The sequence below is a fragment of the Urocitellus parryii genome, chromosome 4, assembly GCF_045843805.1.
Source record: "Urocitellus parryii isolate mUroPar1 chromosome 4, mUroPar1.hap1, whole genome shotgun sequence".
NCBI lineage: Eukaryota > Metazoa > Chordata > Mammalia > Rodentia > Sciuridae > Urocitellus > Urocitellus parryii.
In genome coordinates, this window is record NC_135534.1 from 13472643 (window position 1) to 13500347 (window position 27705).

At 37.6% G+C, this 27705-nt stretch overlaps 1 protein-coding gene across 2 annotated transcripts; it reads left to right on the plus strand.

Moving 5' to 3' along the window:
• The first annotated feature begins 146 nt into the window (after nucleotides 1-146).
• Nucleotides 147-27674, plus strand: Patl1 (PAT1 homolog 1, processing body mRNA decay factor). 2 transcript variants are annotated; one of them, XM_026411635.2, is made up of 19 exons: nucleotides 147-322; nucleotides 2097-2208; nucleotides 8510-8727; nucleotides 9009-9089; nucleotides 9865-10059; nucleotides 10992-11093; nucleotides 11539-11628; nucleotides 11849-12066; nucleotides 13262-13351; nucleotides 14829-15009; nucleotides 15610-15733; nucleotides 16176-16273; nucleotides 16928-16987; nucleotides 17980-18128; nucleotides 19484-19655; nucleotides 23011-23166; nucleotides 25366-25457; nucleotides 25545-25694; nucleotides 26006-27674. In XM_026411635.2, exons 1-19 carry the CDS (start codon nucleotides 308-310, stop codon nucleotides 26025-26027), a joined length of 2325 nt encoding a protein of 774 aa, XP_026267420.1. In that variant the 5' UTR covers nucleotides 147-307; the 3' UTR covers nucleotides 26028-27674. The 2 variants fall into 2 exon arrangements, with proteins under 2 accessions (XP_026267420.1, XP_026267421.1); XM_026411636.2 differs by having other exon boundaries at nucleotides 149-322; nucleotides 19484-19643.
• The last annotated feature ends 31 nt before the right edge of the window (nucleotides 27675-27705 follow it).

Consider the following 27705-nt stretch of genomic DNA (forward strand, 5'->3'; position numbering starts at 1 on the left):
GCTAGCTATGAAGCCCCCGACGGACGGCGCGTGCGCAGTCTCTCACCACGGGACCTCCTTCCCGCCGCTGAGACTAGGAAGCGGGACGCCAAATCCGTCCCCGCGCAGCCGCCGCCGCCGGGCGCCGAGCGGGGCGGCTGCCCTGCCCGAGGCGCGCCTGCGCACGTTCCCACGCACGTTCCGGCGTACGGCGGCGGCCAGGGGTCGCGAGCCGGTGGAGGACCCGCGCGCGGAGGAGCCCGGGGAGTCAGCGCTTTTTCCCTCCCTCCCCCACTCCCCTCCCCGCTCCCTCCCCCCTTCCCCAAGAATGTTCCGCTACGAGGTAAGCTCTTGCGACCGGAAGTGGCCCCCCCTTCCTCGCGCGCCCCTTTCCTCTCACCCTCCGCGCGCCGGTCCCGTGCTCCAGGGGGGAGGGGGCGAGCCGTGGGAGTCGCGCGATCTAGCGCAGCGCCCCCGACCTGGGGTCGCGGATTTAGTCCGAGGGCTGGGAACCAGCTTTGAGGTTTGGGGGGCGGGACTGTCCCATCCGTTGCCGCTGGGGAGAGTTGGCTTCTGCTTTGGGGTGGGGAGGGCCCGTTAGTGCGGTAACCTGAGCGCCCCTCGCCCCCACTCGGGGAGGGGCGGTGGAGGGAAGAGCATTGCATCCACCGGGTGGCTGTTCTTAGGAAGAACCACCCGGGGATGCCTGGAGACGACTTTCCCGCCTACCCAGAACCAGCCCCCTTCTCCCGGGTTACCCACGGGTACATGCTGTACACCCCGGCAGCCTTCGGTCAGGGCGCCTGGACTTGCCCTTTGGCAGGGGCCCCGGACTGTTTACTAGGAGAGCGCTCCGAGCTGGGAGGGGGCGTGTCCAGCCGAAGTTCTTTCTGGACGAGTGAAGTGAGCTGTGGGTTTGGTTACGACGTCGGAGGGGAATGCAGCAGCTCCAGAATGTGGAGTCTAGACCGTATCGCCCACTCCCTTAGTGACCTTGAGCCACTCCTAATCGCTGGACACAAGGTTTCTGGTTTTATAAAGTGAAAGGACTGATCTAGGTGATTCCTGAGAGTCATTTCAATTTTAAAAAGCGATTTGGTGAAGTCGATCTTGATGTTTTGGTTAAGTCGATCTTGATGATTTGGAAGGGAGTGCGCTGGAAGTTGCCTCTGATGTGGTGGCAGACTGCTTTGTGGGAGTTTGTGGGCCCTAGGATGGGTAGAAAGGCCAGTAAGGACAGATACTTGATAAAAGTGTTAACTGACTTTGTATAAACATGGAGAGGATGATGAGATACAATGAGCAGAAGTTGCCAAAAGGAAACTTGGAGATTAAGCTGAGTAAACCTGAAGATGGGGGGGGGGGTGGCAGGTCCAAACAGAATGTACCGAAAGTGTTATGGTAATATCTAGGTTTTATTTAGTAATATACAGTCTTTGCCTTGTTTGATCCTCACAACAAACTATTTGAGGTAAGTGGTATTTGTCTCTGCGGTGCCACTTAAGAATACAGGACCTATGGCCTAGCACAGAACCTGAGACAAAAACGTTCTCAAATGATGCTAGAGCACCTACCTACTTCTTTGGGTTCCATCCTCAGCACTTCATTAAACACACACACTATAGTTAATGGATTAATCAGAAAAGTGAGTTGCCTGTGTTTATCATGGCTTTTCTAGAGTTCATTTCTGTTTTAAAAGAGAACACTGAAATAGTTGAAAACCCAGCATGAATATAATGAGAAAGATGTGAACTTAGTTAAAAAAGATACATAAAAGTACTCATTTTGGCAATTTGAAAATTGTCATCTCTGTTCCACCCGGTGATATAAAGGATACTGTGGGCCTAATTTCTTGTATGCATGAGAAAATGCTATCATTAGATTCTTGATAAAGAAAAAAGATGCTTGGGAAAAATTCAAGTAAGGAATAAAGAATAGAAACAGAAACAAGCTACTGAAAGCGTCCAATGTCAGGATAATTGAGGAGTATAAAATGCCATCTTTACAAAAGGGTCATAATAAAACTATTATATTCACTGAGAAGGTAAGGTGAACATTTTTAGAACATTATAAATGAGAATGTGAATTTCATGAAAACTTCTTTTCATTTTTTTTAGTCTTTGGAGGATTGTCCTCTAGATGAAGATGAAGATGCATTTCAGGGCCTGGGAGAAGAAGATGAGGAGATTGATCAGTTCAATGATGATACATTTGGGTCAGGTGCAGTTGGTAAGTGACATCTTTTGTGTATGTATGTGTTGAGATTGAACCCAGGGCCTTGCGCATGCCAGGCAAGCACTATACCAACTGAGCTATAACTCCAGCCCAAGCGGCTTCTTTTATAGTTTCATCTTCATCTCTTGCTCAGATACTTTGTCTTAGAAGGAGTAACCTCATTCACTAATTTGGCAAGTTAATCTTCTTGATCTCAGTGAGAATAGTATGTCCTTTACTTAGAATAGTTCATCCTCCTACTGTGCTCTTCTGGTTGGTCATCTTTTGTCCTTATCAATAAAGCCAGGTATTTTCTAAGCCCTATGTCTTCCAGCTATCTGGTTTTTGATTCTCAGTTGCCACTATAAGGAATTCAGATGTTTAGATCAATAGATATTTGAAAGAGATTTTAAATAATTCTAAATAAAAGAATTTTTATTTGGAGAACATGTAACCTAGGGAAAACTCATGGACTAATAGAGAATTCAGATTCTAGTATTCTGCATGTTCTACATTCAGCCCAACACCAGTACATGGTTGTATTTAATAAAATAAAAAGCTTTTAATTGCAAGAATTTTAGAGATAGGAAATCTTCATAAGTTTAAAAAGTATTGTAAACAAATGAAATTTTATCCATCCCCAGATATAGGTAAATATTGTAAGAGCTGAAAAAGGTTAAAAGAGCTGAAGTAGACTTAAAGCTACAGAGTTGTAAATGCTGGGATAAAACAATTAAGAAGCAAGGCTATATGATTACATTTGAGAACAAAATTTACTTAGAACAAGTTTAGAGCAAGTTAACTAAGTATTAGAAATTTGTACCTTTTAAAGAAATGAATAGATCAGAGTCAATGTAGATATTGTTGTTTTGACTTAGTGTTGGAAAGCAGCAATAGCAGTGTTTATATTGTGGTGTGTCAATATTTGTAATTTCTTTAGAATTGCAGCAACAAATATTCAAAACTAAACAAGGAAGAAGAGGAAATGTAGCACAGTGGGTGATACCAATGTGTTAGTATCAAAAACAAAGGTTTTATAAAAGTTATAGTGGATCGTGTTTTGTGATGACTTTATAGCTTAGGTTTGTGAAAGCTTGCACAGAGTTGAATGAACTGGCAAAAATGAAAAAGTTTACTACCAGTCTTCCATTTATAAAATTCAATAGAAACTGTGACTTTGTCATGATCTAGAGCAGCAAGAAGAATGTTAAAAGTATAAACTATACTCATTACAGAAAGGAAGTAAAGATCCTTTGGATTGTGGTCATAGTTTACGAGATGAGATTGCCCAGGAGTATGACCATTGTCTCTCTCCACGAAGATGGCAGGGAAAGCTATGTAGAATAAAATTACAAATGGAGGGAACTGATGTGAGTTGCAAATTGCATAATAACCTAGACAATAAAAGTGATAACATTGTATTCTTGGTTCTGAATTTTTTCTTTTGAAACCTGTACTGGGTGGGTATTAAATCATTTTTCAGCACATTCTTCAGTTGATGAAATTGGTCAATTGAAATTGATTCATAGGGCTGGGGATGTGGCTCAAGTGGTAACGCGCTTGCCTGGCATGCACGGGGCGCTGGGTTCGATCCTCAGCACCACATACAAATAAAATAAAGATTTAAAAAAAAAAAAAAAGAAATTGATTCATAGCTACTGTATTAAGATGAAGCAACATAGTAATGTGTCCTTCCTTAGTTTTGAACTTGGACAGAGAGAAATGGGTCCTGCCTTCTCATAGACTTCCAGAGTGCAAAGGGCAGTTCCCCCCACCCCAGGAGTTTCTGTTTTTCCTTCAAGACAAGAATATTGCCTTTAAAAGAATATTAGAATGTGCAGAACTGTATTTTATATGATAGGAAAGAAGTATAAGTCCACAGTGCTCTTGGGTGCACAGTGAAAGAACAGGTAGTAAAATTAAAGGCAGTGAAATAGCATATGGTTAGTTTGCTTTGTACCATAGGGTAGAAGGGTATTAAGAAGGACTTCTTGGTCAACCAAGGTTATAATAGAGAAAAGATGTCATAGGTGAGTGCTTTTCATTGAGAGTGTAGTATTCTTGAATTGTAAGGTGAAAATCTTAATTCTTCAAAACATCTTTATATAAATATTTTAAAAAGAAAATTGCTAAGTCTACCTGTGATGTGTTTAGCACACTTCTTACAGATTTAGCTGGTAGAGGAAGTTTAAGCCAGTAGATGAAATGTTAGATCTTTGACATAGGTTTTGATTGATAATTTTGAACTGACATCTTGAACAACACCTGTTTATACTGTGGATATTTTAGGTCACTGGCTACAAAAGCTCTGATATCACATTTCCATAGGACACTAATCATTGGTCTACTCCCTTTAAAAAAGTTTGCATCATCTCGAAGCAATAAATGGTGTTAGAGTGAACCCAAACTCATTTTCTGAAAATAAAAGTTTACACCTTACATGGTTCTTATTATGTGCTTGGTACCGTTTTAAATGTTTCATATATGTTATTAATTCTCACAGTAACCTTCTGAGGTAGTTATCAATATTATCCTCATTTTCACAAATGAGGAAGCAGAGTTACTGAGAGATTAAGTAATAAATACAGTCAGTATAAATTACCAGTTATGTTAAAACAGTCTTTGGGGAGTCTTTGGAAATCTCTTGTCTTCGCTTGGATGGGCTTCTCATTCTTTCTCCTTCCCTTTTCTTGATAGCTGCTGTAATCTTTGGGGACTGAGATTGCCTTAAAATTAAATCACTTCTGTTTCCTTTTTATTTTCTTTTCATTCAGAAATATCCCAGACAGGCCTGGGGGGCATTAAAGTATAAGTGTTTGAAAAAGCAGCGTGGAGTTCAGTAGCCCACATCACAATACAGGATCATTAGTTGCAAGAATACAGATACTCCTTTTCCTTCATTTCTCTGCTATTCTTTTGCCTACGCTTTAGCCTTTTAACCAATGATGCAATAAGGTCAAGTGTTGGCACATCTAAGTAACTGTATTTTTAGGTTATTTGCAGAAGTAACAGTGATATATTCTTTCACACTAAGGGCATGAGTCCTCTCCTGATTTTTTTCATAAGAAAAAGAAAAACCAAAAATATGTTGGCAATGTTTTATAGCATAGATTCCTTTGCATCCATGTTTAAAATGCCAACAGTCACCAGGCATGGTGGTACACTCCTGTAATCCCAGCAGCTCAGGAGGCTGAGACAGAGGGATCACTAGTTCAAAGCCAACCTCAGCAACAGCAAGGAGCTAAGTAATTTCGGTGAGACCCTGTCTCTAATAAAATGTAAAACTTGGGCTGGGGATGTGGCAGAGTGGTTGAGCGCCCCTGAGTTCCATCCCTGGTACCCCCTCCCCCCCCAAAAAAAAATAGAGTTGGGGATGTGGCTGAGTGGTTGAGTGCCCCTGAGTTCAATCCCCAGTACCAAAAAAAAAGCAGTAGTCAGTTCACAATATGTTCATTCTTACAGAACATGACTATTTAGACTGTTTTTAAAATGTTATTTTTAAGTGCAAATAAATTATTTGGTAGAATCTGGTAAAGTTAGCAAATATGAATATGGGGAGTAGCTACCAAACATAATTTAGAACTCTACTACATTAAAACTAATCCATTAACAAATTAATGTTTTAAATTTGGGAAACTTAAAAATATATATTGTTTTAATCCTGAATTCAGGATTATAGACTCCCCACTCTTCTTGGCATAGCTGTTACATTTCAAAAAAAAATTTATCCTTTTTCAGCTTTTTTTTTTTTTTTAAGCAAGGATGACACCAATATTAAAGTCACAATCAGTTATTTATTACACTATTCCTTAAGAACGTTTCAGATGACTGGTCATTTAAATTAGTACTATAATTTTCATCTAAAATGGATTTTTTCCTTTTTTAAGCACATCTAGGTATGTTTATTGAGACCATTATAATAAAGTGGTTACTTCAAGTTCTTTTCTGTAAGAGGAAATTTCAGAGGAAGAGTGCCACCTGACTAAGCACTTTGTAAGAGGAAGCTTTTGGGTGGGAAAGAAAATTCCACATAAGAATGAAAACACATGTCTTAGAGGCTTAGATAGGAATATTTTGTGACTCTTGCCCACAGCCTTTATCACAGAAATGGCAAAGTGATCCCTATTTAAGGAACCCCTTACCATAGCTCCTATATTGTATATCACATTGGCCAAAGAGCAGACAGTGGATCCTGGGATAACACAATTGTAAATTTGAAATCCCACTTCCCTTGCTTTTTGGATCACTAGGGTTATGTGATATATTATTATATTATAAAAATAGCAAATTTTAAATGCTTAGTCTGCCCTGAAAGGAATTAGCCTACTTAAATATTCATTTGAGATGCTGTGGTATGAATAAGGTTATTTATGGTATTGATTGTTATAGTAAAAAGTTGCAAATCATCCAGATGGTTTTTCAGTAGGGAATAAATTACAATTCAGTTCATCAATAGAATGCAATCTTACATATATGTTTAAAAGAATGAGATAATATTTTCAGCAGTTATATGTGTATACACGTATGCATGCTTGAAAGTATATCCAAGAAGAATCAAGTTAAACTACAGATTGCATTCTTAAAATCTGAACAGAGCTATGGAATTTTTATGAAGAACTTTCACATTCTAAGTCATATATTGTGATGTTTGAATTTTTTTAATCTGTATTTTATTTGTAAACAGAAAGAAGACAGTATAGATTTCTGTGTTAGCTACAAAGGGGATTACCTGTTATCCCTGAATGTGGAATTTTATAGAACATGCAAGACATATAACTAAAGTAAGAATAGAGTACATAGCTTATACAGAAGAGTACATTTATGTGCATTAAAGTAGCACGTTTAGGTGAGATGAAACTAAAATGAAAATTTAAATATTTTGGAAAGCTTAATGAGGAGAAAGAGGTTTCTGCATTTGAATGCTAAAAGAAGCAGAATTGTGAGTTGTGCTTTTATGATAGAAATAGAATAGAATGATTAGATCCAAGAGAACTGGAGTGAGAGTTTTCATTCTAGAGAATTTGATGAAGGGTTCACAAGATTTTAGTCTGTGGTAATGGGAGTAATGTCAATGCTATATCAGCATAATAAATAAGAAAACAATGTTAGTGCTGCAGACCAAATAGCAATGTGCAGGAATAGCAAAGACATAATTAAAATAGAAGAGGAATTGGCTTTGGTCAAAGTTTTATCCCCTCTCCCTTGGCTACTGGATACTCCTTTGCAGTAGCCACCTGACTTCCAGCATTCCCCCCAACACTTCTCCTCTAATCTGCTTTTAATTCAGTAGCCTTAGTGATTCTTTCAAAAGTTAACCCATCAGCTCTGCCCCATTTTGGAGTGGAGTCGAAGACCCTGAATAACCTCCCTCCTCCAGACTCTGACTTTATTTTGTTCTACTCTTCCCTCTTGCTCATTCCGTTCCATTTGACTGTTTACCCTCTTATTGTCATATTCGTTGAGTCTCTGCTCAAATGTCATCTCAGTGCAGCCTTCTTCTGAACATCTATTTTTTTCGATTTGCCTTTCTTCCATATTCCTGTAGCATTTTGCATCTTCTAATACAATGTCTAATTTACTTCCTCATTAGTTTTATTGTTTATTATCTATCTCTCCCCTGCTTTAATGAAAAAGCTATATGAGAGAGGGTCCCTGCATTCTGTCCATCTATACAAAAAATAAATTTTTAAAAAATCAGGTAAAGAAAAATAGCAGTTACAATTTAAGAGACAGTTATGCTAGTACTACAGATTTTACTTTCCTTTGAAGTTTTCGTGTGGAGTATTGTAAAATCTCAAAACCAACAGGTGGTCTTATACTTATGTGTCCCTAGTTTGTTTTTTTATTATAGTACTAGGGATTGAATTTAATGGTACTTTACCATTGTGCTACATCCCCATCCCTTTTTATTTTTATTTTGAGGCGAGTCTCAGTTGATGAGGCTGGCTTCGAACTTAAAATCCTCCTGTCCCAGCCTCGCTCCTGTAGCTGGGAATACAGGCATATGCAACTGTATCTGGCTTTGTATCACCATTTTAGAAATCAATTTCAGACTATAATTTGGACACCTGATAATGTTTTAAGTCATTAAGCCAAATTTTGTTCTTGGCATGGTATTTTTTGTTCTTAATAGTGAAAAGCCCACTTTATGTGTTCCTTGTTTCAACCTTATTTCATGTCTTTAAATAAATGGAAGCTTTATTTTCTGTCTATCTTCTGGAGCTGGGTTATTCATTTGGTTAAAGGAAGAATTTTATATATAAAACCTTTGTTTTGATATGAACTATATTTCTTATACCATGCTATTGTCTTATAGATGATGATTGGCAGGAAGCACATGAACGCCTGGCTGAGTTGGAAGAGAAGCTACCAGTGGCAGTTAATGAACAAACAGGCAATGGAGAAAGGGATGAGATGGACTTGTTGGGTGACCATGAGGAGAATTTGGCAGAAAGGCTCACTAAGATGGTGATTGAAAATGAACTAGAAGATCCAGCTATTATGCAGGCAGTGCAGACCAGGCCAATTTTGCAAGTGAGTATTTCAGTCTTATTTGAGAACTATAGTCGACTATTAAAGTATTGAGCTTTGCCATTTTCACTTATGCCATAGAAAATTCATAATATAATTACTGATGATAATAATTCTGGAAATAAAATTGGGGAATAATGTGTATTCTGGAGCACTATAATTTCTTGTCAACTACTTGCCAGTAAAAACCTTGGACCCTTGTTCCCTAATAGCAGATGAGTCACCCAGAGAGCTCACAGTATTGCAGAATTTGTATATATGTTTTTTGTTTGTTTGTTTGGTAGCCTCAACCAGGAAGTCTGAATTCCAGCATCTGGGATGGATCCGAAGTTCTGAGGCGAATCCGAGGACCACTTCTTGCTCAGGTATTAAAAAGTTTCTCATTATATAAAATTACTAGTATTATAAAATGTTAAGTTGGCTCTTGTTGTCATTTTTCCTTACTGTGAACATGTCGATATTTATCATTTGCCAGTATTATGTCAACTACTGCATCCAGTACTTAGACGGCTCTCTCTGTTGATGTGCCCTTTATCAGCCCCCAGGGTAAAAATTGAGAGGGAGCCATTGGAACTCATGTTGTCAATATATGATTTAAATTATTTTAAAAGTCTAGGCAAAACTACAGGGAGAGAGAAGAGATCAGGGTTTGCCAGTGGTTAGATATGGCACAAGGCATTAACTGTAAAGGGACAAAAGAAGGGGATTTTACAGAGTGATAAAATTGTTCTCTGGAGGCAACACCTCTTCTATGTATTTATCAAAACTCAAAAAAAATGTATACCAAAGACTAAATTTTTCTATATGTGAATTAAAAAAAAAAAAAAGCTGGTGCAGTGATGCATTCATGTAATCTCAGTGATATAGGAGGCTGAGGCAGGAGGATCTTGAGTTCAAAGCCAACCTCAGCAACTTATGAGGCCCTAAGCAACTTAGTGAGACCCTGACTCAAAAAAATAAAAAGGGCTAGGGATGTGGCTCAGTGGTTAAGCACCCCTGGGTTCAATCCCTGGTACCAAAAGTAAATAAATAGATAAATATAAATTTTTTTTAAAAAGTATTTTTGACATCTGTAGAGGTTATTTCAAGTTAGCTAATTTCTGTTTGTTTGGGGTTTTTTTTTAACTACTTCCTCATTAGGAAATGCCTACAGTGTCTGTATTAGAGTATGCCTTGCCTCAGAGGCCCCCACAGGGCCCAGAAGATGATCGGGATCTTTCTGAGCGAGCATTACCAAGGCGTTCAACTTCACCTATCATTGGGAGTCCTCCAGTTAGAGCTGTGCCCATAGGCACCCCACCTAAGCAGATGGCTGTACCCAGCTTCAACCAACAGGTACCTCTCATTAACAGGCACTCAGCCCAGGATATTGGGCATCTGGGCAAAATTATTGGGGAAATGGGTGTACTGGGAGGAGGGTGGAGATTTTGGGTAGGATTTAGATTAGAAAGCAAAATAGCCAATTATAGTCAATTAGCAGAGAAGTTAGTACAAATAAGAGACACATTCCCGAATAGCCTTTGCTGCTGTTGTTGCTGCTGTCTTTTAATTGGGGGAGGAAAAGGGTAGTTAAGCACATTTAGGGCTTATGTACTTTTTAAAGTGTTTTACTGGCTGCCCAACACTTTGGCAGAGAGATAACTGAAAGCTGGGGGGGATGGGAACACTCAGCATTGTCCACATCCCTTTTTACCTTTAAGATATCCCTGCTTTCCCTAGAGCCTGTGCAGTCCTGTTCCATAGACTTTCCTCCACCTGAAACCAGCAGCTGAAAAGGAAGGCCAATTTGGAAGGTATGGGGGGAGGGTGGTGTTGGTATGGCCTAGTTAGGCTCAATTATCTATGAAATAAATGGTGGAGTCACAATGTATCATGAAATTGCTGAGCATGGCGGCCATATCACAGAGGCTTCAGAATAGGACTTAGTTAATCCTCCAGCTTTCTTATCATTCCTTCTCCCTCACTGCTACCAAAATACATCCTCTTGGAGAGAATTTGCAAGTCAGAATATCTGCTGATATCTCCCTCAGATAGCATGGAAGGGTGGGGATAACTGGAGAATTAGCTAAATCTTCCTCAGATTTTGCTTGACTTGTGAGAGGAAGTGAACAAAGGTTTTGGGTTTGAATCCATAGTTATAGCAGTCTGCTTAGAAGTAGGGCTTTGCATTGAATTCTGTGTCTCTACCAGTACTTGAGGGGAGGGAGTGTAGGTGGAAGAAAAACTGATTTCATTGAGTGTAGTTGTATATATGTTTGTCCTAATAGATTCTGTGTCCGAAGCCTGTCCATGTTCGGCCCCCGATGCCACCACGTTATCCTGCTCCCTATGGTGAGAGGATGTCTCCAAACCAGCTCTGCAGTGTCCCGGTATGTCTCTTTACAGTCTAACAAAAATGTGAAGTATGTACTTTATGGTCACTGCCTGTGTGATTCAATATGTAGAAGTGCTAACGTCTCCTATGGAACACTTAAATTTTATAATCTCCATCCTTGAATTTCTGGGTCTTATGGTTCCCTGGTCAGAAGACATAGTTTATGTGTTTCTTAGCACTACTCTTTAAAAATCTAAGCTCTTTCTCGTCATCCGGTTTCATGTTAACTTCAACTCTCATTCTAATTTCTTTTTTTTGTTTTATGTGGCCATAATGTTTCATAATTTCTAGCATTATTCTTTTTATTTCTTCAGTAGCGTGTGCTACAATTTGAGAATTTTACAATCTAAGTTTATATTGCATTTCTACTGAGTTCCCTTATTACATTGATTTACCTGTTTCATGATATAAGTGTTTCCTTACTTTATTTTTTTCCTTAGAACTCTTCCCTCCTGGGTCACCCTTTTCCTCCTACTGTTCCTCCGGTTCTCAGTCCCCTCCAGAGAGCACAGCTTCTTGGAGGAGCACAGGTAAGCCTGTGATTAGCTCTATCCATAAAGAACCCGCTTACTGTGTTAAGGTTCATTAGGACATAGATGTTTTTGTTAGTAAACACCACTGTCTCTTATTTTTGCCTTTAGTTTTTAAAACAAAGTTATTGATGGAAACAGTATTCAATTTTCAGCAAGCAGGTGAGCTTGCTTCTGATATAAGGTTAACTCAATCTTAAGATCTTGTCCCTCTTTTTAGCTACAGCCTGGTCGGATGTCTCCCAGCCAGTTTGCACGGGTCCCTGGTTTTGTTGGTAGTCCTCTTGCTGCCATGAATCCCAAGTTGCTGCAAGGGCGAGTTGGGCAGATGCTTCCCCCAGCACCAGGCTTCCGTGCCTTCTTTGGTGCTCCACCCCCTGCAACACCACCTCCACAGCAGCACCCTCCCGGCCCAGGACCTCATCTGCAAAACCTAAGGTATATAAAACATGCCAGTGTTTACCCATTGCTAGCTAAGTCTCTTGATCATTCCAATTTAGTTTTTTAATGTAAAAGTCTCTTAATATTTTTTAAGTAAGGACTGGGGCTTTAGCTCAATGGTAGAGCTCCTGCCTTGCACTTGTGAGGCACTGGGTTCAGTCCTCAGCACCACATAAATAAATAAAGATTTTTATCACTAGGTCCCACCAAAAATACACACACACACACATATACATACACACACACACATACATATATGTATGTATCTTGTAAGTGAAATATTTTGAGATCCTCAAGTCAGGGATTGACAGTTTAGGCTTTCTTATGTCATCATCAAGAATCATGCATCCTGTGCACATTTATACGTTACAAGTTACTCACCTTTTATTTCTTCTAAAGTTTTTTACTTCTCATTTCATGTCCACTTTACAAACACAAAGATATGCACACATGGTGTTGATCACTTAAGAATCATAAGTAAGGATGAGAGATGTGAATAATGAGAAGTTTAAAAAAATAATAATGATAAGTTGGCAAGTCTTGGTATCTGCTACATTTTTTACTTCTACCTTCTGATTTTATAACAAGAGGAGTTCAAGTTCCTGCTTTGATAAAATGGTTTTTTATTACATACATTGTATTATCAGGGTTCTCAAGAAAAATAGAACCAGTAGGAAAAAAAAAATAGAGAAAGGGTTAATTTTATTTTAAGGAATTAACAAATGTGATAGGGGAAGCTGTCAAGTTAAAAATTTATAGGGCAGGCCAGAAATCACCTAAGAATTGAAGTTGCATTCTTGAGTTTGAAATGTTATATGTTGGCAGGCTGGAGATTCAGGCAAGACTTCTGTGTTCCAGTCTTGATGCAGAATTTCTTTGGAGACTTCTGTTTTTGTTTTTAAGGCAAATAAACCTCTTGAGAGAACACTATTAACAGGAGCAAAAAGAAAATTACATGCTTTTACTAATAAATTTCCTGAGATTTCATGATCATCCTCTTAGTAGTTGAGAACTGGTCTTTGTGGAAGATAGGTTTTTAAAAAATGACTTTTTAACTTAGAGTCTCTTTAGAATACACTTGGCAGTCCCTACTGAACCTATGTGAAGTTATCCTGTTCTGATAGCATTTGTGAAAACTTCAGATCATCAGGATGACAGAATTAAAGGCCTTTTTTAAAAATTTTTTTCTTAGATCTCAGGCCCCAATGTTTAGACCAGACACAACTCACCTTCATCCACAGCACCGGCGGCTCTTGCATCAGAGACAACAGCAGAACAGGAAGTAAGTACTCACTGTATTCCTTGGTGGTTTATTGGACAGTGTAACAAAATGTTATTAATTTAGTTTACTTTCTTAGTTTACTTAGTATGAAGCTGATTTTGCTGGTAAAGTTATATCAAAAATGCTGTCATTTTTATGTTTTTGATACACTAGCTTTACTAAGATTTTATCAACAAATTTCCAAACTGTTCTAACTCTGTTGATCATAAGTTGAGCTCTGAATTTTTTTAAAACCAGTATTTTATACTCCTTACCAAGTTCTTAGCATTCTCTTTAACTACATTTTCTTTGACTTTCAGTTCAGAATTAAATCTTAAAAATGTAGTGACCATGTAATGCATTCCATTGCTGTCGTGTATGTAAAAAAATTTTAAAAATCAAATCAATAAAAGATTTTAAAAAGAGGAAAAAAAAAATGTAGTGACCAGCCTCACATTTGGGTCTTAATGTGAACCCAGTGGTCATTCTTTATTTCTATATAAATTATTTAATTTTTATTCAGCAAATATAAATGTATACATTTACATATATCTTCCATCTGTGTATTGTGGACTGTGGTAGGTTTTGAAGATTTTTTTAAAAAGCACACAAGACAGATAAAGCCTTTGCCTTTGTAGTTTCATATAAAGTAATTCCATAATTAGGCATCTAAATAAAATGAGGAGAATAAACCAGGCATGGTGGTACATGCCTAGCTACTCAGGAGACTTAAGACAGGAGGATCATAGTTTCAAGCACAACCTGCCTCAAATATAAAAAAAGGACTTGGAGTGTGACTCAGTTGTAGAGTACTTGAATAACATGAGCAAAGCAAGAAAGAAAAGAAAAAAATAAACTCTGAAGTTTCTTCAACAATTTTATTGTTTTTTGAGTGTGTGTGATTCCTTCTCAGTTTCAGAAATGTTCCAGAATATTTTTGCAGGTTCAAAAGAAAGAAACAAGTGTGGATTATTAAATAATATTCCAAAGTACAAATTATATAGGGAAAGATTAATACATTTGACTATTAAAAATATCAGACCTTAATATAACAAAAGCCATGCAGAAACATACAAACTCCAAATAGAAGAAACACAAGTGGCTTATAGAAATGAAAACATGGTCAAACTCACTCATAAAAAAAATGCAGATTAAAATTAGATAACCACTTAACATGATCAGACAGGCAAAACTTATGAAGTGTCACTTTTGGCAAAGATGTAAGTTTGTTGTCTTAAGTGGAGAAAAGAAAACTACCTGCTTCATAGGGTTTTTAGGGTTTATACAGAAGTCCATAAGTGAAAGTATTTAGTATGTGGTAAGATACTCGGATCTTTTGTTACTCATATAGTTTTATTTCCTTGAGGATGTACTGCATAGCTCTTTCCTTTGAAGACTTGATTTTTAATTGGCCTGTTTGATTCCTGTAATGTTATAACCTTTAATTAATTAATAATTAATATGCCTACTTAGAGTGAATGTGGCATGTGTTTTTCAGTCAGCATCGGAATATCAATGGGGCTGGAGATAGAGGAAGTCACAGGAGCAGTCATCAAGATCATCTTCGAAAAGATCCATATGCCAATCTCATGTTGCAGCGGGAAAAAGATTGGGTCTCTAAAATCCAAATGATGCAGCTGCAAAGCACTGATCCCTACCTGGATGATTTTTATTACCAGGTAAATACTCGGTGCTAGTTTTGAAAATAGCATTTTGGCCCCTTAGGCTAGAAAGGGTATTGACTTAAATTAAAAGTCGTAGCCTTTGGGCTGAGGGTGTAGCTCAGTGGTGGAACATGTTCGAGGTAGAATTTTCTTTTGAGGTAGTCCTCAAGTAGTTGATAATTTACTAAACAAATTCTGTCCTCACTTCAAGCAAGAGATTCTTGAGCTGTTTGCTCTGAGACCAGTGTTTTCAGTTTCTTTGGCTTCAGTAATCTGGTTCTATCAATTAAGTATATTGGCAGTCTAAAGACATTTCCTTTGATTAAAGTTTTTGAAGGCTAAGGATTTTTTCATGGTAGAGGTGAGGGGGCAGTTTGGGATTGAACCCTGGGCCTCAAGCATGCTAAGAATATATTCCACCACTGAGCTACACCCCGAGCCCAAATGCTGTGAATTTTAATATAGTAAATGTTAGCTTGAATCTAGCAAAAATTAGAGATAAGTACATTTCTATGGTTCAAATTGTGTTACTGCCACTATTGTAAAATAATTATTTGATGGTAAAGAACAATCATAGTCTGTGCTTGTGTTGCAACTGAAATCATTTTGTGGTAGAATTACTTTGAAAAACTGGAGAAACTGTCAGCTGCTGAAGAAATGCAAGGTGATGGCCCTAAAAAGGAACGCACCAAGCTCATCACCCCTCAGGTGGCCAAACTGGAGCATGCGTATAAGCCAGGTAAGATGCAGGCCCTTATATGATAAGAGAAATTTGAGATGCCACTGATTTGATAAAATATAGGTGATACCTTGTCTATTTTGTCCTCTTTTGGGGGCAGGGAGGAGAGGGCATTCCTGCTGTTCTATGCATGTGGATGGTTTGGGAATAATTTATAAAGTACTATTGCCTTTAATATATGCAAAGATCAGCCTTTATTTGAGCATAAAGTGTATGGCTTGACAGATAACCTCTTGGGTGCTTTTGATATTTCTAAAATAGATGAGGAATGAGAAAGGATAGATTGTAATAAGGAGTTGTTTTAAAGGATACGTAGGTTTTTTTGTAGTAAGTTGTTACACCATGAGTAAAGAACAGAAAAGTAAAAATTTTTGAATGCTTCCTGCCTACATTGCTGAGTTTTTATTTTGTTGGAATTTTAATTTTTATTTTGTCCTTACAGTGCAGTTTGAGGGTTCTTTGGGGAAACTTACTGTCTCTAGTGTGAATAACCCTCGAAAAATGATCGATGCTGTTGTGACATCTCGGAGTGAGGATGATGTAAGTGTCTGTAGAATTATATATTTAAGAATGTCTTGGTGGTCACCAGTTCCTTTGGAGTCATTGTGTAATGAGATCAGGCATGACGGAGTTGTTTGTAGTCTAACCCAGAGCTTACAACCTGGCACATTATGGCCTTCTGGTTTTCAACAGACATGCTGAAATAATAACACCTTCATTTCTCATGTAGCTGGTGAAGGCCAGAAGAGGCAGGAATCTAGACTAGGCATGTTTGTCTGCAAACAGCATCTGTTTACTCCAGTTCGCTATTTTTAAAAAATTACTATTTTCTGGATGGGGATATAGCTCAGTTGGTAGAGTGCTTACATTCCACGCACAAGGCCCTGGGTTTAATCTCCAGCACCACAAAAAATTAAAAAAAAATTAAGTACTATTTCTGTGTGTTTTCAAAATTTGCTGTGAAATTTTAATCCTCCGTAAAATTCTATAATTACCATTTGTCTATCTATAAATTCAGTTTGTGTGTTGGTTGAGTCCATCAACTCTGAACTTTGTGCTAGTGTCATTTTAGATTATTAACTTTCACAGAATCAAAATTTTCTTAAAATATTTTCACAATTGAACTACAGATGCATACTTGGAAAATTGTTCTTAGCAGAGTTCTTAGACACTGAATATTCTTGTCTTTTTTAGGAGACAAAAGAAAAGCAGGTTCGGGACAAGAGAAGAAAAACCCTTGTCATAATTGAGAAAGTAAGTTTTAGAATTTGTTGCTATAATTAGTTTCAAATAAGGAACTATCAAGTATGTGTGTACCCAAGAAGCAGAGAAGTGAGCAGTGACTCAGTGTTCTTTGATTTAATTAAAAATATACTCTTATTAAGTACTTATTGTGTGCCAGAGCACTACAGAAAGAATTGTGGTATACCTTCCCTATGGCATCATGGAAAGAATCCTGCAGTTAAAATTAGAAGTACTGGATTTTTGTTCAGATTTGTTCAATTAAGAGCTGAGTATTTCTGGGCAGATCACCTTTCTAAGCCTGGTAAAAATTGGAATAAAATTTATATTGTTTCTCCTATGGATTAATTAAGTCAATTTATAGATAATTATTGGGCACTCATTGGGTGCTAAGGAAAATATATTATATAGTTGGTGTGTAAAGCATAAATATCATGTGGCAAAGCCATAGAAGATGGCCTTGGAGTATATTTTCTAGGCTATAAATTATATCTTCCATTTCTGAGGCTATGATATGAAAGTGAGTGATTTAATATTTCTGTGCTGTCATCAGTTTCTTTGTCTATAAAAATGAAGATGATTATGATAGTTTTCTTGTGGTGAGTGTTCAGTGAATGAGCATGAGCATGAAATATTTAGAACAGAGGCTGGCACCCAGTGGTAAAATCACTTCTTATTAATATTTTTATAAATACAAAGTGTCACTGTGGCAGTAAAACAGAATGTCATATATATAGTGCTATTGTTGCTGCACTGTATATATGGAAAATTTGGAAAGTGTAATGACATTACACTATCTTTATCTGCTAGATTAAAAGTCAGGGAGAAATAAAAAATGATACATGAAGAATTAAGGTATTTCACCCTGTTTTCCTGTATTTTAAAAACCACCTTTTGTTTTATCTGAAGTTTATGGTGATCTTATCAGGTCAGGTGGTCCAAAACTGTAAAGTTGTTTATCATCTTGACACAGCATGCTGTGGCCTGCTTTATCTCTCCCTTAGACTTATAGTTTACTTCTTGATGTGGAGGATTATGAAAGGCGTTATCTCCTAAGTTTAGAAGAAGATCGGCCTGCCCTGATGGAAGAGAGAAAGCACAAAATCTGTAGCATGTATGACAACTTGAGGGGTAAATTGCCCGGGCAAGAGAGGTAAGCTTTATGCACTTTGAGGAAAATATGCGACTACCTGGACTTCTTTCTCTGTCAGACTGAGTTTTACACATTTCTGCCTTTTCAGGACCCTCCCCTGCTATCTCTGTAAACTCAGAATCTACCTATTGTCCAAACTCAAAAGGTGATTTCATATTAGCCATTTCATAATCTTTCACAGCTGGTGGCTGGTCAGCATGGGGAGTCTTCTTATCCTGAGTTCATTTATTCAACAAATATGTATTCAGTATCTACTAGGAATTATGCTAGGTACTACAGATAAATGGTGGGGTGGGCCTATTGGATTTTTGGTTTTGAGCTTACGGACTAATGTGGTTTATGATTACTAGCATGTTTTACTAGCATGTAATTTTCATTTGTTTGATTTTCTACTAAGATGGGGATTGTAAACATTTATATTTCCTTGGAATTTCCACAGAATATGTGTTTGGTGTAGAAACCAGTAAATCTTCCAGTGGAGTCTTAAATTCTGTAACTTTTATTGTTTTTCTGTGTCATCTCTCTTCCATTTATTATCTGGAATAGAATCCTGCTGTTGGTAAATGTTCAATAAATCCCAAATACTTAATATGATGAATGTAAGAGGACTACATTGGCTAGTAATTCTCTTTCCCTTTGTTCAGTCAGTAGAGTTGTGGATTCTTCTAAGCCAGGAGATACACAAACAGAACATAAGGACAAGCACCTTGGGTTGGGGTTGTGGCTCAGTGGTAGAACACTTGCCTAGCATGTGTGAGACACAGGGTTCAATTCCTAGCACCACATATAAATAAATCAATAAATAAAACGTCCATCAATAACTAAAAATATATACATTAAAATTATTTTTAAAAAACAAGCACTTTGTTTTCAACACACCTTTTCTGGTGTTTTTAGGGCTGACAAGAAACTGGTTGAATAGTTGTGGTTTGTCCATAAATTTCATGTTACATGGCCTTAAAATGTATGTGGCTGATGTATATTTACATGGAAAAGTGTCAGCAAACTGTTAACACTTGTAAAATTAACTCAGATTATGTTTTATTTTTTATGTATACATTTTCACATGTTGCTCTATTAGCCATGTGATATTTGTGTCGATACTTAAGGGTTAATGTAATAATGCTTGTATAATTTGACCAAGTTTTTCTAAAATGTAATTAGTGAAATTGAAATTTTGCTTTTTATTATTTTGTTAAAGTTGGAGAAGTAATTCTCACTATTTTGTAGTACAGGTCATTGTAGAGTGAAAATGAATGCAGCATATTAATTTTAAAAAGACCTAAGAAGAGAAAACATGAGGATTTCCTGTGTTGCTCTTGTTAATGAAAATTGTCATTTTTCTTCCCTTGTAGGCCAAGCGATGACCACTTTGTACAGATCATGTGTATCCGAAAAGGGAAGAGAATGGTTGCCCGTATTCTCCCGTTCCTCTCCACAGAGCAAGCAGCTGACATTCTCATGACAACTGCCAGGAACCTCCCTTTTCTTATCAAGAAGGATGCACAAGATGAGGTGATCCACCATGTGGGACATCTTTCCTTGCAGTTTTTTTTCATAGTTGATAAGATTTCTGGAATCTAATTTCTTTGTCTCTTCTCCTTTTTATGTTGTTTTGTCTAAACTTTGGCATTAGGATTTGATTGTTTAAAACAACCTTAAGTAATTCAGGTGTATTTTTTTGAATCCCATAGTTAGTGGAACAGACCATCTCTCAAAACATGAGGAAATCAGTAGTTCCTTCTTAATTCACAACACAGTTGTAAAGACGTGGTGTATGTCAGAACTAATTGGGAAGCAAATAAGTTGGCTCTGTACCCCAAATGCTGAATCAGAATTTATAGAGGATGGCTGGGTACAGTGTTGAATGTCTGTAATGTCAGCAACTCAGGAGGCTGAGGTAGGAAGATTGCAAGTTTGAAGCTAGCCTCAGTGACTTAGCAAGACCCTGTGTCAAAATAAAAAGGACTGGGGATGTGATCTAGTGGTAAGGTGCCCCTGGATTCAATTACCAGTGCCACCGGGAAAAAGAATTTATAGAAGATAAATCAGGACTTCTGTATCTAAGAGATTAGCAAAATTTAGTATGGTGTAGGAGGTCAAAACAAGAAATTGAGAAAGATAGGACAAAGGACTGGTATTAATGAGTATGAGATTCAGAATAATAAAAGGTATTCGGGTGAGCCTGTCACAGTCAGCCACAAGCTGAGTGAGACCTGTCTGGGTAATTAGTCCACAGAAAACAAATGGTGACAGGATACACTAGAAATGGTATGCTTTGACAGTTGGAAATTGTTCCTTCTGTGGACTCTTAAAATTTTAGCATCTATAGAAGTGAATGAGCAGTTTAGGTCTGATCATTAAGAAAGTGAAGTGGGTAAGAAAGTTTATTTTTAAAAGATTTTAAGAATGAAAAATGGTTGGAAGAAAATTTAAAGATTTGAGGTTTATCTTAATAAGTTGACTAAACTAAAAAAGTTACTGCTATTTTAGACCATGTACACTGTAAGCAGGCGCTCTTGCCATAATTACACAGAGCAAGTTTGAGAGAGCCTTACTCAGTTGACAGATACATACTAGACACTATTTTATTTCTTAGAAATAACAGCACCCAGTCCTAGGAGCTAGAAATACAAAACTGTCCTCATGGAGCTTACCTCCTAGTGAGGAAGACTTGTTTTTACGTATGTGTGTTGAAAAGCAGTAGACCACATCTCTCAAAACTATTTTCATGAAGGTATAGCTAGTTTTAGGTATGGGGCTTGAAAATTTAAGGCAATCCTAAAATATTGTGTGCGTGAATGCGAAGAAGTTAATGGATTACTAGGGTCCTGTGGATGCACAGATTAACTTTGAAAGGGCTCTTGTTGGCTAAAAATGGGATCATTTATATCAGAAAGAAAAATTAACAGTGGACTGAATGAATGTAGTAAATGTGTTTCATTTAATGAATTCATAATGACACCAAATAAACCAGTCCTCTTTGGAAACTGCCACACCATCAGTTCATCCTAAAAATAGATAAATAAAGGAAAGACTCAAGCATTTATCCTGCTTTTTTATTATAACCAAAAGTCATGGTTACCAGAGTTGGTAATAAAATTCTTTATAGAAGAACTTCAGAAAATAATCATTTTGTAAGCCTTGACTTGTTTGGAGCATACTGACAGCTGAACCTGGCGATGCACTGCAAACACCACCAAGAATGGGACATAAGCGCTGTGCTTCTTGACATAATGCCTGCAGTCTTCCTGCCTCCCTCTTCTGCCCCACCTCCCACCATTAAACCTGAATCTAATCAAACTTGTAATCCCCATCAGTTAATGGGGACATACTGGATGACAGAACCAATTAAGTGGCATCACAGAGATGCAGTCGCCAGATTCAAACAATGGGACAAATTACACACTGAGCCACAACCCCAGCCCCACACATGTTTTTTTTTTTTCAATAAATAGCATGAGAAGAGGACATAAAGACTGTGGCAAAGGACCTGTTATTTTTTAAACCTTATCAATAAAATGCAATATATGGATCTTGTTTGAATCGTAATTAAAATAAATCAGCTGCTAAAAGATACTGTTGACACAAATGGAAAAATAGGAATTTTGAGTAGCTGTTAACTGATACTAAAATTATTTTTAATTTTGTTTGATATAATGAGATTTTGTTAGAGAAATAAGTATTTTTAGATGAAATGATACCATATGGAAGGAACAGATCTAATAAAATCTGTTTATTTTATTACTGATAATACTGTAATTTGGCTATTGAAGTTGGGTAGTGGATACATGAACAATTACTGTTATTTGTACTTTCACGTATGTATTTAAATATCTATGATTAAAAAGCTTTGTTTGTATAGAGTATTAAATGACAAAAAGTGACCCAGTCTCTGTCCTTAGGTGCCATTTAAAATAATATATCACCGTTTTGTTTTTTTTGTTGTTTTTTTTTTTTTGTTTTTTAATATTTTTATTTTTTTTTTTAGTTACAAGTGGACAAATGTGGTGCTGAGGATCGAACCCAGTGCCTCACGTGTGCTAGGCGAGCACTTTTACAACAGTCTTGCTTAAGTTGCTGAGGCTGGCCTCAAACTTAAGATCCTCAGTCAGGATGATAGGCATGTGCCACCACATTCAGCTCTTGATTTCCTTTTTTGTTGTAAAACCAGCTGTATTTTAACTTTTTCCAGTCTAGGCCACATGGCAAAAAGGAATAAATGAATAGGTTACAATCCAACATCATTGGTTTGTGGTTCTAACTACTATGTATCTCTGAAACTTGAGTTTCTGATCACTTAGTTTCTCTAATAATTATTAGTTAACTATTTGTTCACTTCTTCATTGAGCTTTTATAAATAAGATAAAATTAAGTCTGAAAGTGCTAGTAATTGTGTAGCAGTCTAAACTTTAGAGTGCTTCTTACAGTATATCAAAATTGCCAGTCTTCCCCACTATGCTTCAGATGTCTAAGGTCCTTGTGTGACCTGTTTACCATCTTTTTTGGGGGTAGGTGGGCTGGGCATTGTGTTTGGCACATTGTAGGCTTTTAGACGTTTGTGAAATGAGCTCAACATTCATACTAAAATAATAGTATGGTGTATTAATATGAATTTTGTATTTGAAAAGTAATTTTAGCCCCCTTGGTTACAGGTCATGGCATTTCCAGTGAAGATTGAATTGAAAACATTCTCAATAGATACCTTAGAATCCATTGTTGAGACTTCAGTCGTATCCACTGGGCTTGCTACCTCTTTTTTCTTAAATCTTGCCATGAGTGGTTGAGTATACTGCTGAGCATCTTTCTGTCCATGGCAACTGATGGCCAGTAATTAAAGAACAGTTGACAAGATGTAATACTTTTGTTTATTTTTTTGTAGGTGCTGCCATGTTTATTGAGCCCCTTCTCTCTCCTCCTTTATCATCTTCCTTCAGTGACTGTCACCAGCCTTCTGCAACAGCTAATGAACCTACCTCAAAGTGCAGCTGCACCAGCACCCTCCAACCCTCACCTTGCAGCTGTGCTCCAGAACAAGGTGGTCTTGCCTTTTGTGTCCCTAGATTTTGTGAAACATCTAAATTTGAGTTACAGATTTAAAAGCAATGGCTACCATGGCTGTGATAACTTGTTCAAAAGGGTTTCTTTTCTTTAGTCAGAAGTTGCGTTGATCCTACTAACAAAATCTAGAAAGAATAGTGTTGTTAGTTTTAAACTTTTTAAGCTAGAGATAAACAGTGTTGTTATTTTTTGCTGCTTTTTTTGTTTCCTTTTTTGAAACACAGTAGGATTTTATGTATCTCCTGAAGAAACAAATCTGGTATAGTCAGCTCACAGTGGACTCAAGAGATCCAGGCTCCATCTTTTTTTTTTTTTTTTTTGGCTGTCATCTTTAGTAGCAAGACTGAACTTTTGTTAGAGAAATAAATATTTTTGGATTAAATGAAACAATACAGAAGGAACATGATCCCTCATGATCTAAGATGGTGTGGAGTTTACATTAGGAAGGAGGGTGGTTATGGAAGATGTGGCTTAATGATCTGTGTTCTTCATTGGGACCTTTTCCAGGACTTCAAACCAACTTCTATTTAATATCAATGGCCAGGATTTAGATAAACCTAACTGCAAAAAAGTCTGAGAAATAGCTTTTAGTGCACATCATTGGTGCCACAAGTAAAATCAGAGTTCCTAATAATGAGAAGGAAAGTATCATTAAGTTACAATTGGTGGTCTCTGTTATATGATTATAAGTAGAATTTCCCATTTTATTTATGTCAGATTAAAGATCCAGCAACTCCTAGTGGAAGCATAAAAGGAAGGAACAAATGTGAGTTTTAAAACAGACCAGGTTTTAGTCCTTTCCTGACATATTAGCCTTAGAATTCTGGACAGATTTTTCTCACTTTCCTAGGGCAGCTTCCTCCTGATCTGTAAAGTAGAAGTGATGATGTAGACTTCACAGAGTTGTCCTTGTACTTCATTGAGATGATGGTTTTGAGTACTTCATGTAGTGCCCCATACATAATAGGCACTCATTCAGGCACTCTGTACAGTAGAGGTGAAAAATAGTCTCAAGGCCTCTTTTCTGCCTTCCGCTTACAATCCTACCAAAGCATGACTCTGAAGGGCAAACATCAGCAGGAGAAGTAACCGCCTTAGGGATGTAGATGGGCTTCTGAAGTAATCAGGGATATGATTTGATCTCTTGGTTTTAATTTTGGTAAAGGCAGTAGGAAACTGAGATCAGATAAGATTATATAGCCCAGTGTCCACCCCCATAACATGAAGGGAAATTTTGTGGAAAGGCAAGATTATCCTTCCCTTTATGTTTCATTATAGATCATGTGATTCTTACATTTAATCTGTTTCTTGTCCACATTTAACCTGTTTCTTGTCCCTGTTTGTATTTTTATTTCATGCCCCTTTAACCTACGTTTCCTCCTTTTACTGCCACTAAATAAGACTTTTTTTTATGTTTCAGTTTCTAAACCTTATGTTGCTGGATTTTAATTCTAAACAAGATGAATGCATCTGTTTATCCCTTCTTTATTTTTTTATTTTCTTAAGAGAGAGAATTTTTTAATATTTATTTTTTAGTTTTCGGTGGACACAACATCTTTATTTATGAGGTACTGAGGATTGAACCCAGTGCCCCGTGCATGCCAGGCGAGCACGCTACCACTTGAGCCACATCCCCAGCCCCCTTCTTTATTTTTTAAATTCCTATGAACATCCTATGTAAGCCTTTCTATTTCCAATAGGAGTGTCCTTTACTGAGGAAATTTTCTCATCTACTTTTTCTGTACATTTCCCCATATTTTCCAACATCCTTATATAAAAATCTTAAATGTTTTTTTCATTTTCCATGAACTTTGACTTTTCTTTTTAATCCATTTCAGTTCTTGTAAATAGGAAAAAAGCCAATTCCCATGTTAACCATGATGGGCGAGTGGGGGGATCATCCTTTCACCCCAGGGTGGGGCACAGATAAGAATGTTTGACACCATGATGTTCTGTTTCCAAAGGCTGTGCTTGGTCGTGGCTGTGCCAAAAGCAAAACGGGGAGAAAGGACATAGGCTTCTGGCACAAGGTTGTCCATTTTCTGCCTGGTTTCACAGAAAAGCACAGCAGTGGGGTCATTGTGGCTTAGTGCTATTCCCATTTAATGCCAGGATCCCATCAATTGTTGTAGAGAAGGTTTGGATGCTTTGTTTGACACCCTGTCTTCTCTCATAGTTTGGCCTGTCACTGCTCCTTGTCCTCCTGAGCCGTGGGGAAGACTTACAGAGTTCAGACCCTGCTACAGAATCAACGCAAAATAACCAATGGTCAGTACAGACTATTTCTCTATTTTAAATTTTTTGAGGTGATCTTTTCTTTTTTCCCTCATCTTGTTGTTTGGTTTTCCCTGTCAGGACGGAGGTGATGTTCATGGCAACCCGAGAACTTCTGCGGATTCCCCAAGCAGCCCTGGCCAAACCAATCTCTATACCCACAAACCTAGTGTCCCTTTTTTCTCGCTATGTCGACCGGCAGAAATTGAACTTGCTGGAGACAAAACTGCAGTAAGTTTTAAAAAGGATAATTGCACATGTCAACAAAGTTAGCTTTTTAGAAGTTATGATAGAGGGGAGGATAAAACTGAATTTGGTGGAAAAGAGTAAAGACTTTAAATAAATATTCACGTATCTACTGATATAAAATGCTATACTGGGTGCAGCAGTACCCTCACTGAAGTTGACTAAGAGTAAAACAATGTCTTGGGTGTTTTGTTATTGAGAATCTTTAAAAGGTAGAAATTTTAATACAAAAGTTTGCTTTCTATTTTAACTTATTTATATAAACAAGTTTTTTTTCTCTTTTTTTATACCCTTAGGCTAGTTCAGGGGATACGATAAAAGATCTCCAAATGTGTCCTGTACCTCCTTTGGGCTGCCACCTGCACTGCTGCCATCACCAATGGAGTGTTTTTAATGAGGGAGGGAAGGTAGCTTATTCCCCAAAGCAAAGTCTTGTGGGATTGATTCCTGTTTACAGGGGTTGTCTCTAAATGCCAGGTATTTTCCCCATTGCTCTGTGAAATTTGGCTGGGTGATACTTATGCTGGTTTCTTCTTTACTTTCTGTGTTACAATTCTGCATGTCCTACTTTTACTCAATTCTTCTCAATTTTGCATTTTCTTTGCCCTAGCGACAAAAAATTATATCTCCCTTGATCCCACTACCACTACTGCAGTTCAAAGTAGATTGTAGCCTGCCAAAAGATTCTTCCCCTCATCTTATTGAAGTCTTTTTTCATTATCCCATATTAATATGACTGTAGGAGAGCCAACTAAATAGAAATCAAGTTCTAGAAACACACATACCCCATACATATATTTATATGATCTCCAGAGGGTCCTTAAAGAATGAATTTTAAATTGAAAAATATTTAGTTGACACATACCATCTCTAAACAAACCAACTGATATATTTTTAATCTGTTTCTATTTTGTCTTATAATTAATTTGGTGGAAATACTTATTTGTTTTAATATAAATACAGGGTATATGGCACATTTAATAAGATCATATTTCTTAATTGGCTGGTGCCCAGCTCTAGGTTGAGAAGTTATTTTCCTCTTCCCCACCTGTATTTTCTTTGTTTTGTCCTCCCTAATGGAAACAGCACACGGTTAAGCCTTTTTCCAGCTACAACCACAGTGTGCTTGAGCCTGTCCCCTCAAGTGCATTCAGGAGCACCCAAGGTGATCCTCACTTACAGCCTGCTTGAGCAGTGTAGCTTTTTGCACACTCTGTCTTCCTGAGGTGACTTCAGTAAGCCATGCTTGTCCATCTCTTTTCCTCATTTTCATCTGGTGTCATGGGTAGAAACCTTCAAATGTAACCACAGAAGCTAAGCTTGGCCTGCTCTGCTCTTCACTATCCTCCAACATGGGCAGAACTGCCGTCCTGGCTCGTCCATCTCACCTGAGCCTCGTTCCCAGGCAGCCAGGGACCTGGGTTTAAATCTTAGCAGGTACAGCCTGCCATGATCTTTTGTCACTTACCCTTCTTCCTTTCAGCAATCAACCAGGATAAAGGGTTTTGGTCCCTAGAGATTTCAGTTCTGAAGAAGATTAAATCTGAATCAATTGTACATGCCCTTCCAGTCTACTTTATGCCATTCTCACCTTTTCGAATGTAGTGGGGGGACAGGCTGTGACATTTAAAGAGAATAAACATTTTGCACATACATGTATTGTACAACAGTAAGATCCTGTTATAACCAGCTGTCCTTGTTCTTCATCTCCGTTTCTTCCCATTCTGTAACCCAGGCTTCACCAGCTGTTCCCCAGTGACATTACCTAGCTTCCCTCCACCATCACCTACTGACTATTTCCACTATGCGCCTTTCCTACCTTCCCTTCACAACTGATCAAGTGAATACTTGATTATTATTTCTTCCTTACTGTGCTTTATTTTTGTTTGGTTCTAATTAATGAAAATAAAAGTTTCTAAATTTACATTTTTATAGGGTATTGTAAATAAAAACAAATTGTATACTTCAAAAAACTGTGTGCCTAAATTTGTACTTT

What these genes read in the sequence shown, in the direction of transcription:
- Patl1 (XM_026411635.2), top strand. An exon ending in AGACAACAGCAGAACAGGAA is followed by an intron (nt 13,352 to 14,828) that starts GTAAGTACTCAC and finishes TGTGTTTTTCAG; the next exon opens with TCAGCATCGGAATATCAATG. An exon ending in CCCTTGTCATAATTGAGAAA is followed by an intron (nt 16,988 to 17,979) that starts GTAAGTTTTAGA and finishes TCTCTCCCTTAG; the next exon opens with ACTTATAGTTTACTTCTTGA.